This window comes from Amyelois transitella, chromosome 13 (genome assembly GCF_032362555.1).
Source record: "Amyelois transitella isolate CPQ chromosome 13, ilAmyTran1.1, whole genome shotgun sequence".
Classification (NCBI taxonomy): Eukaryota; Metazoa; Arthropoda; class Insecta; order Lepidoptera; family Pyralidae; genus Amyelois; species Amyelois transitella.
In genome coordinates this window covers 6,061,368-6,075,789 of record NC_083516.1, presented here as the reverse complement: position 1 = coordinate 6,075,789, position 14,422 = coordinate 6,061,368, and the positions used below count along the sequence as shown (strand labels likewise).

General features: G+C 33.0%; 1 protein-coding gene across 7 annotated transcripts in view; it reads left to right on the top strand.

The window, feature by feature from the left end:
* Positions 1-14,422, top strand: part of LOC106132050 (autism susceptibility gene 2 protein) — a 60,983-nt gene that overhangs the window by 36,253 nt on the left and 10,308 nt on the right. For all 7 annotated transcript variants that reach the window (XM_060947125.1, XM_060947122.1, XM_060947127.1 and 4 more), the window contains one exon: positions 13,661-13,720. In XM_060947125.1, coding sequence (XP_060803108.1) covers positions 13,661-13,720 — 60 coding nt within the window. The remainder of the gene's footprint in view (positions 1-13,660; positions 13,721-14,422) is intronic.

The window sequence follows — 14,422 nt, the reverse complement described above, 5'->3', positions numbered from 1 at the left end:
AAAAATACAGTATGAGTATTTTAATTGACTTGGCGTACCATATGACGGATTACCAGCATGTCAACAAGTACTTTTGATCGATGTAGGAACTACTCAACTACTCTTACATAGTTGGCAGATTGGTTGGCAAGCCCGCCAAATACATTCCTTGGTATGTCGAGCCGTCCACCTGGCTCGTGGGCGAGCACATATCATCGGCTTGACTTTGATGTCAGCCGAGAAAGCATTTATGGATTCAGGTAACGGAGAAGTAACTAACGCTCTGAAATAACAACCCGTTATGTAAACAGAGATAATACAATTTAAAACAATATGACAATAGTAACAATTAGAATAATTTTCGCCTTCTGAAAAGGAAACCTATCCAGGTTTCGACATAAGCGTGATAAGATAATACTGCTGCCTTCAAGTCTGTGGCTCTTTTCACTTGACTAAGAGCATATACAAATTGATTTGTTCTTTTACTTAATGTGTCTTCTTTTCAAACTTGAGATTACCAATTTAAATCTTGATCAATAGTCAGTCCTAAGAACTTAATGCTTGTAATTTTATTGATTTTTTCAATATTGAATGTGAAGTTGCAATATACCTAGGTGCTTAGATTTATATAATTGAATAAAATTTGATTTTTCAAGAAAAAAATTAAATTATTTTTTTAACCCATTAAATTATTTTGTCAATTGTATCAATTATGTCAGTTTCATGTTTAATCATTGTATCGGGTTCTCGATTATTTATGTCACTTATTTAAGACACAGAGATGTCAACAGCATATAAAATGCACTTATGATTTGTGATGTTAACAATGTAATTAATATACAGCAAAAAAAAAGTTACGGCCCCAGCACACTTCCCTACGGTACACCGTGACTAACCCTTTTTGTAATCCAATGTGTAGGAGCGCATTTTGTCGTTTGACATTTTAACACATTGACATCGGTTGATTATCGTAAAAGTACTGAATTGTTCTGTAATCAATTGGTTAATAATCCTTATCGATTAAAAAAATATTTCAGTTAAGCTATTCCCTCAGAAGTTTGAGTGGAATTTCTGGTAGTTTGTTTTAGATCCGGTGAGAATTATAGTACTCATACCTTAGCACCGAAGAAGGTGAAGGTAAGTTTTCTTATCTTGTTAGCACAGCGGAATCAGGTTTTCTTTGGTTTTATATTTTTGTTAACAGAGAGAACAAGAAGTGTAATTTCCTTCTTCTTTATTTGACAACCGATGACAACACATTTTGAATAAAAGATTTTTAAACCATGCATCCATTTAATAATAAATATTTTAATCTGTACTCATATTTAATATACCTACCATTTTAAACCTTTGGGGTTGATCCTTATCTACACTTTCGGATCATATGTAAATTTTATATGCCGAGGTTTAGCCGTTGTTAATTAATTTAAGCCAAGCGAGGTGAGGCTCGATTAGCGGAATAAATTGGGCTTGCGGCGGGCGGAATCCCAGCGCAGTAAACAGCGCCGACAACAAAGGCATCGCCCGACGAGGCAAACACGACCTTAATGCTAACCTATTATTTATTCACATCTGTAACGAGATTGTCAGTGCTCCCTGTCCTCGCTCGCTTCTCTAAACCCGCTTATTTTGTCTCTTTAACTCTCCGACCGTTGCTATATTTGCTCGCTACTTTTGCTCATATTACTCTTTTTTGCGCCAAACTATAAAGCTATTACTGTTTCCTTTTAAGTTTTCCTTTTCTAAAATTACCAATGGGTCTCGTGCTCTGTCGACAAGCCCGCTTCTCTGCACATCTTTTACAGAAATATATTTTCCTGGCAAACGTCTGTTTTATTTACATACTTTCATATCCTTTGAGCACTCGATATGCGGCCGTTCTCAAACAATATTCGTTGATATTATATCCAATGTTTGTGAAGTACATTTTCAATAAAGAAGACATATTTGGTTGGGATCCACGACAAATTTTTATTAGGTTTCAATAATGTATTTGTACTCTATCATATTATCATTATGAGCCAAAATCTGTTACGTTGACGGCGACGCTGGGCAAAAACAACCTACCTAACTAATAAATTGGTTGAATAAGTAATCGAATATGTTTTCTACGCGTGGTTTTGTTCGTGAAAATCGTGACTGCTCACACATTATTATTTTATTTATCTTACATCCCATTTTACTTTTACTAGGTTTTTAATAATTTGGTTTTTAATATTATTAATAATTCAAAGTTAACTGACCGCTGAATACAAAATAAAATCCTATAAGATTACAGAAATCCACATTGAAACAATGTTACTCTCACAGGTTACACTGAGGAATTTTTATTCAAAAGATATGAAAAGCGCCAGAGCACTTGCAAACGGCTAGATAATGCCGTCAGATAGTCGGTGCAGTCGTTGAAAATTTTATGTCGCCTCTCTGCATCCTCGACTACATCTCCCCCGCATCCGTAATTCCGCACCCTCTTAGTGTTGTCGCCATCGACTTATATTATGCAATATTCATACAGCAACTCCCATTTCACGAGTAAATTTTACGCCTTTACTTTATGGTATAATATACTTTTAGTTTAGTGGTATTGCAATCATTGGATTCGAAATATTTCACTGAGTATATTTTAAGCAATTTTTGGGCAAATTTAATAATAATGAATTCTATAATGGAATCTCAAACCGTATCTCTGTTAAATTTCCCGTGCTACTTTTTATTTCCAAAGTATTCTATTTACTTACTTACGTTTTATTTTAATCTGTACAGAAAGATGCTGAGTGAGATTATTTGTTGACTTGAAGTGTTTAGATTAAGCAACCCTTTGTGCTGTTTACGCTCCTCCGCATTTCCATTTCGCTCACTTTCATGATAAAAATACTCATTGCTGCCACCGAAGTGAGAATGAAAACTGAATCATGCAACATGTTTTTGTGTAAATTCTACCTTAAAAATTTTTAATTATAGGATACTTCATATTCCATTATTATAGCAAACTTCATATCGCTTAATCCATCCAAATATTCTTTACAAATCCAGGCGAAAGTCACGCAATTTGAGCAAGCTTCGAAAGTTAGGTTCTTATCTTATAACCAAGCTAGTGCAATAGCTGTGCGAGTACGAGAGTAAATATTTTGGGCATCATTGAAGCCATCAAGGATCAATAATTTTCCCGTCTTTTTTTCACATTTTCCATTATTTCTATAGTTGCAGCGTGATGTTACATATAAAGCCTTAAGCTTCCTCGATAAATGGTCTATCAACGCAAAAAGATTTTCAATTCGAACCAGAAGTTCCTGAGATTAACGGCAAACACACGACACTGATTTTACCACAGTTATGTACCTTTGTGTGTTTATCCTCATTTCTAATTGTAATTCTAACCGCGTAGACGCTAGTCACATGTTAGTTTGTATTTCTTTTGCATTACTCGTTGTCTCTTTGTTATGTGGGTCCTCTTTCGTTCCTCGCACTTTCAAATTTTTGACCGTCGCTTTCTCTTTTAGAAAACAATATGTCACATGTATACTTTCAATTGATTTTTGTAAGTAAGTATTTATTGAAATATTCTTCTGACTCAGAAGCTTTTTGCACTTTAATATAGCTGTCACGATTTAATAATTTAAACTTTAGTTTAATTTAAGAGTATTGTAGGTATAAGTTTCTTTTAATTTTATATAAAAGAATAGTACCTTATGGTATTAGTCTCGGTTTGCGTATAATTGGAAATACGAAGGTTAAGGTTATTAAATTTACTCAAATTTCCGTACATATTACAGAGTAGCTGGTCCCTTTCACTTCCACATCACATGATCCAGATCTTTCATTTTTTTCATCAATATTTTACTGTTTTATTATATGCATTGATTTATTCAACAACTTTTCAACTTTGCTACATTATTAAAATGTATGCGTTTAATTTATTTGTGTGGGGAATAGTCGTTGCCCAAACCGTATCGCTTAATAGCACTTACCCTTCCTCATTTGAAATCCGCGGTGTTAGGGTCGAGCATCGTAAACTCGAGTGTATCGTAAGTGTTAATTACTTTTGTCACTCCACAGGCGGGCGTTTAACAAATCTTGTCGTTACATAATACCGCTGCCGAGTATTGTAATTTACATCGTAACATTGTTTGGATAATAAATTATAATGCCTTGGAGCGTTCTTAACGGGCGGCTAAATCGATAAGCGTCGTTTTTATTGCATCATTAACAAGCTGCGAGGGGCAAAGAGATATCAATCTGCGTAATCAACGCCGGGTGCTGCCCCGTATCGCGTTCTGCGGGACCTAATTGATGCTAGAAATATTATTAAAATTATACTTATCGCCCTAAAATTACTTCTAAAATTTTACGCGTTAAACCTTACAATTTGGTGAACCTACTTAAGATAAAAACAACAAGAAAGCAGATCATTTTTTCCGACAGACACTAGTCTTTCAAACAGCTCACGGAGATGATAAATAAAGAAATGAAAGAAACGCGATCTCGACATTATATGCTCAACAGATTAGAAAACATAAATATAATTTAAATTATTACAGATAAAGATATAAATACTGAGACTGTTACAAAAATCATATTTTATTAGTTTTATAGTACGTTACTGTACTCATTTTTATTGCTTTAAATGCCGAGAATGGAAAACGAGAGGAAAAAATAAACAGTGCGCTGTCGCTCGCTAGCAAATTTCCGGCTCACTGCCGTTCGGGACGTTTCAATTTTACAAAATATAAACTTTTACTCTCCGCCCGCGAGAACTGACAGCTTAAATTTATAAAATTTCGTATGTACAGTTTAATTGTTTCGAAAATCGCAAGTATCAAAGAGCAATTCATGCAAAGTTAGTTAGCTTCCAAAAGCAATTTGAGTGCATAATTTGCGCTTGTGAATAGATGTGTGTTAATAGTATAAACATTGTGCAACCGTTTTATTGTTATGAATGAAATTCATATACCACTGCAAAATTAACTAATGACACGTCGTGTTAACCCTTAAATTAATGGGTATTAAAGGGCTAAAGGTGATCCGAAAGTTAATTACAGCTTGCTAACAACATATTTGTAAATATAATTTTGAATTACGCGTGACGGCGTTAGTACATACTTTTCAATATTCGTATATCTTTTGTACGTACTTGGTAAGGGTTATTATACGGACCCTAACATCTCGCTTTAATATATGAAATTTTATTTCTGTTTTCAGTGAAAATAATAAAATAATACTCTATGAGATCAATAGTAAAGGTTTTGCGAGTTTACGAATGATAGTCATGAGAGATCATGAGATATGCTAAGTACAAATACATAAGAAAATAACGTGATGGGCCACTACGGAAGTAACCTGTTCTATAATATTAAATCTCGTAAGATCAAACTCTTTTGATCGATCATTTTTGTCACAATTCATACAAAGAGATTCATATCGTTTTAATTTCCCACTGGAATTATACGTTAATATTTTACGTGATATCACAATTCTTTGCAAAAAAGTGATCCCTCTTTGGAAATACTCTGCAAATTGCTCTTTACGTTTATAGACATTCTTGTATAGCTCGGTTACCGAAGACAAGCCGAGATTTATCTCGCTCATCCCTGGCGCTTGCTTCGGTGTTTTCCCCTAAAATAAGGGGTCGTCTTTTATCCGATTTTTTTCCTTCCTGAATAAATGATTCCAAATTAATATTTTCTATGGGGAGCGCTTTTATTAAGCTCCTTTGCCTTCTTATTTTTCTTGTTTTTTTCAATTAATATTTGTTTGTATTTTTTCGTTCACAATGCAGGTTGATTGATAAGATTTACAGTAAAAAATAAGTTTCTATTATATAGTTAAACGAATGGCAGTAACATACAGATTATTTTTCTTTTACGATATGGCGCTTTTACTGCAAAAATGTATATAAGATAATAATATCTCATTTATTTATATAAAAAATACAGAAATCGCTTAGCCGTTTCCGATATAATCAAAAACAAATATTTTAATGTCCTGTACACAAATAATGATTTTTGCAAATTCCTACATGGGAGTCGGTAAAGTAACGTCGTGCCGTGTGGTTTCCGTGATTGTATATACCGAGTCCACGAGTACTGCGTTTGAGGTAATTAATTTAGAAACATACGTAGAGTTAACAGTTAGCAATGAAATTACAAAGCGACCATGTTTACTGCGGTTTCGCCGGTAATGGTTGGCCTACAGAATGGCTGTATTTATCGTAGTCGTAAAGCAATAAGTTATAAAACGAATATAAATAAATTGTTTTATGGTGGTTTTACTGCTTTTCGCGAATGTGTTATTGCTAGGAACTGGTCCAACGCATAAAAGTACCTTTCAAGTAGGCGGATTGCCGCAATACATTATAACATGATCAAATAAATAATAAAAATCTATTGGTATGCTGTTTTCATTTTGGATATGTACTTATTTTTGCATTTTAAATACTTAATCGCTTTTCTATCATATGCATATATTGTGTCCACCCAATCATAATTAAAGCACTAACAATTCCAAAATTAAAGTACATATTACGAATTCATATCACGTTAAGTATTATGGTGCATTCCGGAAATGCAGTCATTTCGAATAGTAAATTTATTTATCCTCCGCAATGAAATATTAATTAATATTAATGTAAAAGCTGGCTCGAACAGCCATCATTTATTGCAACTTCCAATAAGCGGAATACATACAATTTAATACCGGTTTCGATGTGAAACTATGCCCATTATAATTCGGCAGTGTAGATAATAAATAAAAGTATAAAAAATATATTAAATAAACTATAATAAATACTACCACTTTATACGCCTACCTGACCGAATATTGGGCAAAATTGTATTTTAATAAATATGATTTACGTAATAATCTGGAAAAAAAATGTTACTAACATGTATTGTCAGCGCAAACTTGCAAAGCCGTTTACATTTGTAGTGATGTAGAATGCTCGACTCGACAAGGCGGTTTTGTTGGGCGGGCGCGCGGCAGCGCGTGCGCGAGCTGCGGGGGGAGAGGCCGGCCTCGTCTCTACGGACGACGACCGCCGCGCGGCGCGGTATTCACGCCTCGTTCGCCGGGCGCCGTGTACGTGGCCCGTGCACTTTCAATTCTCTTTGTCTCATCCCACATATCGCGATCGTACGTTATTTTTAATCAGATCGAGACCAAAGATCGTACTGAATCACGTCGGATGCCATATTCTGGATTTCAGTGTCCAAGGATTGCAGTGTTACAACAGGATTTTACCGGCCCCGTTTGTTGTGATAAGTGTAAAAGAGTTTACTTTGTTTCGGTAAAGTTAACTGTGGTGAAACGTAACTAAAGAAGCATAATTATATATTTATGTATTTTGTGCACAGTAGATACATATGATGCATTGAAGTGAGATCTACATATAAATTAATTGTTATAACTCGTGAGTAAAGTTAAAAAAAGTTACCATAGTGAGGATCAAAGATTCACCCAAGAGTAATGCTGAGAGCAGTAGCAAAAAAGAAAGCAAGAAAAAAGGCGTCAAGCAAAAGGCGGAAACTAACGCAGCGGTGACAAATAAGGGTGAAAAGATTACCAAAGCAGAGAAAGACACTCAGAAGCGAAATATCAGCAAAGATGAACCAGAACAACAACAGGTACAAAGGAATGCTATAAATTTTACACAAGTTTATGAGAAGAAAATAGTTTAATTATATTATTTTTTTTATTATAGATCGACAATGAGTTAATAATGAAACTGAGACACAGTTCAATTTAAAATTAAAAACACGTACAACTTAGAAAAAATTTAAAGGAATCTTTATTACACGAAGTCACGACACTATACATCCGAAACGCAAACACGCGTCGCTTTTACTGCCATTACAGTACAATTCAGCTAGAATGTTTATAGCCACTAAAAACCAACAGCATAATTATAGCTCCAGCCACTCAGCTGTTAATTTTATTTTTTATTAACAGACATATCTAGGTTAATAAGCACGTATATAGAAGATGCCCTATCAATTCCAACGTTGATTGAAAACATTTCCAACTGACATTTCCGGTCCCGTACCATCATCACGATAATATTTATGTTGTACCTGTTAATTCTACAAAAGATGTTGTTTGGAAGCCCCTTTTAATAATTTTATTTAATTATTTATTGGAAAGGTAATAAACAACAAAAATTCTGTCAAAATTTTAAGCGTCTACCTGTTACCGTTATAAAATACGAAAAAAACACGTTTATTGTATGGGGACCCTCTAGATATTTTTTTATTTTTAGTTTTTGTTGTTATACCGTGTATACGGAAATAAATAATTTGTGAAAATAACAACTTGCTAGCTATGACGGTTTATAAGATGCAGCCTGGTGACAGCCAGATACGGAACCCTAAAAATTTACATAGTAAGTCCTAGTCTACACCAATGAAAGAACAAAAAATAGCACGAAGTCACCAAATTCTATAACAACACAAAGTTAACGCAGCCAAAACTACGGGCAAGTGTTAATCTTGATAATATATCATTTTAATAAAAAAATAAATAAACTTTTCACAAATTGTGATTAACAAATATATCATGTTTTATGTTAATTGAATGTAAATAACGTCTCCATCCGTTAATTCTATTTAAATATACACACGAAACTGGTTTGACTATGTAATTATGAACATTAACATTTAATCTGATAAGAGCTACCGTCGTTAATTCTTCAAATTATAGACCAATTAAGTAGTTACAGAGATACTTTGATACAATTTTGTAATGGCACCTATGATTAAACATGTGATACTTGTTTTATTTTTTTTAATCAAAATTGAAGTTAACTTTACTTACGTATGGTTTACATTACATTGTTATTATTATGAGAAATTTCATGAAGTATGTGCATATTTGTTGATCCCATCATTTAAAGTTGAATGAATATTGTCTAATATCATACGTTTACCCAAAATAAATATTGAGCTCCTCATTAATCATCATAAAAGTTAAAACAAAATAGATAGCATTAAGGGTAGAAGAACCTATGTTATGCTTAATATTTAAATGCGGATTATGAAGTTGAGTTATGATGGGACTATTACTGGTTGTCACAACATGCCTAGTGACTGGTAGATTATTTATTAGTCACCTTCGCCTACTACTGTAACGTGTTAGTAGCAACTCACGATTAATTTATACTATGACATTCCGTTAATTTATTTTAGTTAATATTCATATCTACATGTGTTGCTTTAAAATGTTTGCTATTGTGCCAAAATATATTTTATTGCTTTATGCTTAACATCTTCTTGTAACAAATGAAAACAATATTGTTTAGATAATTAGCCGTGATAAAAATAAAATACTGTGTTGGTAAAAATAAAGAAAAACTAGGTATAATAATAAAAATAAACTTATGGCTTCTTAAAATTAACAAAAGAAGATCGCACTTTTTCGTCTTCTTATAATTATTCCTTTTTAATAAACGGTCAGTGTGTAAATTAAACAATACATTTTTAAAATATTGCAACAGGATAGCTGAATCTTTATGGTATAAAATGTAGGAATTAAAAACTGTATATAAATCATACGTATAAAATATAAAAGTGATGACCGTCAGAATTGAGCACTACTGAAAGTAGATTTATGCTATAAATTACTGAAGCCGTATGAATTATTCATAGAGTATGGCGAACTCAATGTAATATCCACACGCGAGGATCCTCGGCCGGCGGCGGTCCCTACACAATACGTTAACTAGGGAGACTCTTTTTGTAAAGCCATCTAAATCGATTAGAAATGTTGATACTTACTTACCTATATTATTTTATATACATAGTTTACATATTATCAAATTTACCACATGAAAAGTATATATATATATATATATATATATAGTATACATGAGTTGTTTTTATAAGTTTGGCAATATAACGGAGAAGATTTCAGATAATAATACAAAACTGGTCGCTGTAACAAAGTCACCTCAGGCTGATCAGAAACGCTGTTTGAACTTCAAGACAAAATTCTCCCTGAATTTTAAGTCCGATCCTATTAAAAGTTTGTGGAAGTATTAGAAATTCGAATGAGGGGCGAAAAGCTATCACGCCATTTTTTCCTGATCTCCCTGCTTCACAACAGTGGGTGAGGAGGCGGGCGAAACGGCCTCGAGGCTGGGAGCGCGAGATTATGCTTCGCTATCTGTTTTGAATTCGTAATTTTATCATAATTGATTCAGAAATTTCTAAGCTAACTTATTTAAAAAGTTATTAACCGCTTTTAAATGCCAGAAAAACAAAAGCTTTGACCCGAAATCATTTAGAATCTCTTATTAAACTCTTTTTAGCGCATAACAAATTGGTGTTTACAAAAAAAAATCAACACGGAAAACATCTGCACTAAATACTTTTTGTATTTATTTTAAACAGTGTTAATATTCTTAGTTTTATTTTGACAGCGTTGACTAATGCAGCAGTTTATTTTTATAGCTGGTGTATTTCGAGAGGCGCGTGTTTCTGCCGGGAGGTGGGTACAGGCTCTCGGAGACACAAACAGACTGTTAATATTTGCCGACACGACATCACTCATCGTGCTAATATCTCACTGATTATTATCCATTTTATGTAACGCTAGTTTGACACTTTGCCAACTTTCAAAGTTGATGATAGACAGTGTTGTTCTAAACGCAAACATTAGGCGACCTCGATATTTTATGTTAATACATTGCGACTTGATGATATTGTTTACTAAAATAATTTTTTTCTTTAATTTTAAATAAATTTAGCATGGTGAAAAAAAAAACAGTACCTACAGGTTTCATGTCTAACACATAAAACTAAAATATAGTTTGCTACAAGCATAAAAATAAAATATAATTCGGTATATTTTACTTTTATGCTTTAGGTATTTATAAAGTTAAAATTTAAATGCCTCAAAGTTAATTTACGGCTGAGACTCGCAAACTAAGTTCAAAATCACATGAGAAAGGTTGTACTTGTTAACAAAAATATTATATTGTCAATAGTATCCAGTGTAACCAGAAGCAAATGTATTGTAGCGAGACAAAAAAGCAGATGGATGTCAGCATTGCGTTCTGCGGTGCCTTTGAATGTCTTTTATGCAGGAAAGAGCGGACACGGAGCCGCTCAGCACGCGCGACCCATACTTGATTTATCACTCCATTGTTGCGAGGCGACGACCCACCCCCACCGGATAAGGCTAAACATTCAATTGCCGGAACGCTCCCGAAACGATTTGTTCCCACAAAACGATCGATTGACTATTTCTTCCGGCCACTTCTGTATTTAGTGGATCCTGGAAACCTGAAAAGCTTTAACTGGTGTGAATTGCAATAAGTTTATATTATCTTTTATTTCAACCCTTTCTTCAGGTTATCGAAATATGTGGATCACTTTATATGTAGTAAAAAGTAAATAATATTTTATTCATAAATAATTTAATGTCGCCTACGATGACGTAGGCGACAAAACGACAAAAAACATTGTACAAATCCAGACAGACATAAGAGACAATACCTCTTAAATTGCATCTGCGGTTATCTCGGCTAGTTTTATTGCGCCATTCTTGCTCGCTCATAAATATCTATCTCCTAGTAATTACTTTCCAGCCCCCTTCAGATAATACGAAAGCCAGCTACAAAAATACTACTGTTTTAAGAAATGACTCTTGAAATATTCCTGACATCGTAATGAATAATGCTCCACAAAGCAGTTAATATTCTTTCTAACTTTTAAAAGATATATCAGGTAAGTACAGATAATCGTTTGACTGGTTATGAATGGATACAACTACACTATTTGATACTGCCAAATATAGGTATACTTAAGAGCAGACGTTTCATTACCTAAATTGTTAAATAAATAAATATATAAATAGGGGAGAGTTGGCTTTATTGTGCCAGTTTTTAGTTTTTGAAAAATATATTTTTTTAATATGAATGAAAACAAACTCTATCATTAGTTACATAGATTATCTCATTAAACATGTATCGCAATATCGACACCATAATATAAACGGTTTTCACAAAATATGCATTTTCCTAAAGGCTTTCCTTTGGAACAATTTACCGAACTAGTCGGTTTACCACTAAGAGTCTATACCTATTATAAAGTAAAATAAAATATTAAAATATTTATAATAAAACACAAAGTGTATTGATTATATTTTAATTAATTATAAAAAATGTGCTTACAAAAATTAAATATTTTCCCATAGAAACAGTCATAACAGGCAAAAAATTTAAACATTTATCAAATTTAAATACCTTTTTTCTATAATTAAACAATAAAATATTAATGAAAATGGAATAACTCACTTTTATTTAAGAATATTATTTGGTCAGTCATCGATTTATTTATCTACTAATGTACTGAGATGAAATTGTTAAAGATCTTTGTTTTCTTTTACCCTGTTTAAGTTTAAACAATTATTTATATTACATGTGTGAGAGATCTGATGTTTTTCTACTATATCAAATGTGAATTTCTGAACGTGATTGATAGTCAGTCCAAACATATAGGTACCTTTCTAAGTCAAGAATGTGTTTAACCAGCATATTTTCCAACTCAATATCAAAAGTAGTGGGTCTCCCTTTATGAATATTTAAATTATTTGCAAATTTATTTCTCTTTCTGGTACGACGTTAAATAGAATAAGTTGCATATATCTAATTCAAACTCATCTCCTTCTTTTCTATGCCCTTTCTAAATCATCCTTTTTCCGTTTATAATTTTTTTTGTCATCACTCATCTGAAAAAATACAAATATAAATGTAAATTGTACAAGTACAAATATAAGCTGTTGGTGGTACAATTTACCAAACTAAGAGATTTTAAAAATAAATATTTGTCACAAAATAACCTCTAAACATAATACGGTCGCAACTTTAAAACCCATTAACTCCTATTATAAGTAGAATGTTAGAACTTCAAACTTGAGTGCATTCGCAAGCTGCACACTCGAATCATAAACCATTTTTTTTTATGTCTCATTGATTTTTTTTAACATGTCAGACGTGTTCGCATCTTTATCTGATGAATACTAAAAGCCCGTAGGCGGTCATTGTGTTACTTAGAACAATAGACACGAGCGACGAAATAAAAACGGACATAATACAGACACGGGCTCTTTCGGCACTAGCGCTTAAGTACATTAGTACCAAACCAATTGATGTTCCTTTATTTAAACAATTTCTTTAAAGGGTTGATAATACATACACCGGCTCGTTCAGCACTAGCGCTTAAGTACATCAATCCGAAACCAATTCATATTTCTGTTTTTAAACAGTTTCTTTAAAGGGTTCACTTTCTATTCTTCGGCATATATTCGCCCACTTATGGGAATATGCCTCTTCAATATCTTTCCGACTATCTATCAAAGGTTTTTCTAGCCCAGGTTATCCTGGCATGGTTTTTATGTCGTCGGATCAGCAGGATAACGGTCTGCCAGTAGTCCTTTTTCCAGCTGTTGGTCGCCGTTCCAGAACAGATTAAGTTTAGCATAGCGGTGACCAACGTCCACTTCTTTGGTGCGCTCACCAAAGTGATAATTTTAAACACAAATTTTAAGAAATTTAGATTAAAGATATAAGGCGACTATCTGATCTTGTCATTGCTTCGCAAGGCGTAAGGATCCCTATATATTACCCCTATATATCTTAATGTCCTGTGCATTAATATTGTACTTATCTGTTCTGTTTTCTTTGTTTTAGGCGAGTCCCGAAAATAGTAGAAATGCTTCACCAAGATATCACGATGCAACAATGGAAGATGTAAGTTAACATTATTTTGTTCTGTAGATAATTTATATATACTAGAAGATGTGAACAATGAAATATAAATAAAATATATTCGGGAGAAATTACACAGATTGAGTTGGCCGCAAGGTAAGTTTGAAACTTGCGTTACGAGATACTAACACAACGATACTATATTTTTTATAATTATAATAGATACTTACATAGATAAACATCCGAGACCCAGGCCAATCATACTAAGTTCTTTTTCCATCATGTACAGTATGTTATTTGAACTTGGATGCAGCCATGCTTGTTTAATTGTTCATTTTTAAAGTCCAAACGCCAATAAGCCGTTATAATAAACCCATGTAGTTATTTTGCATAGTTTTGATTGTTTTTTTTTCTAATTTATCAAGGTCATTCATTTTAACCAATTTTCCTTCTATCGTCCAAAAACATAAATAATTAGGCCGTTATATTTTACAATTAATAGGAAGCCGAAAATTAAACATTCAAACAAAATTCCAAGTTTCTTACTCTAAGGAAAAGCAATTTTTCAAATAAAGGAAATATTAAAAGATTTATACCGTATTGGCCTTTTTTTAACCTAAAAATCGAGCTACATATTTAAAGTAAAACAATTTTTTTATATATAGCACAGCACTTCTGAGATATTACGTTTCAAAGTTTTTTTCTGAATTTTATCGAAATGGGGTTGTAACTTAAGCATATTTA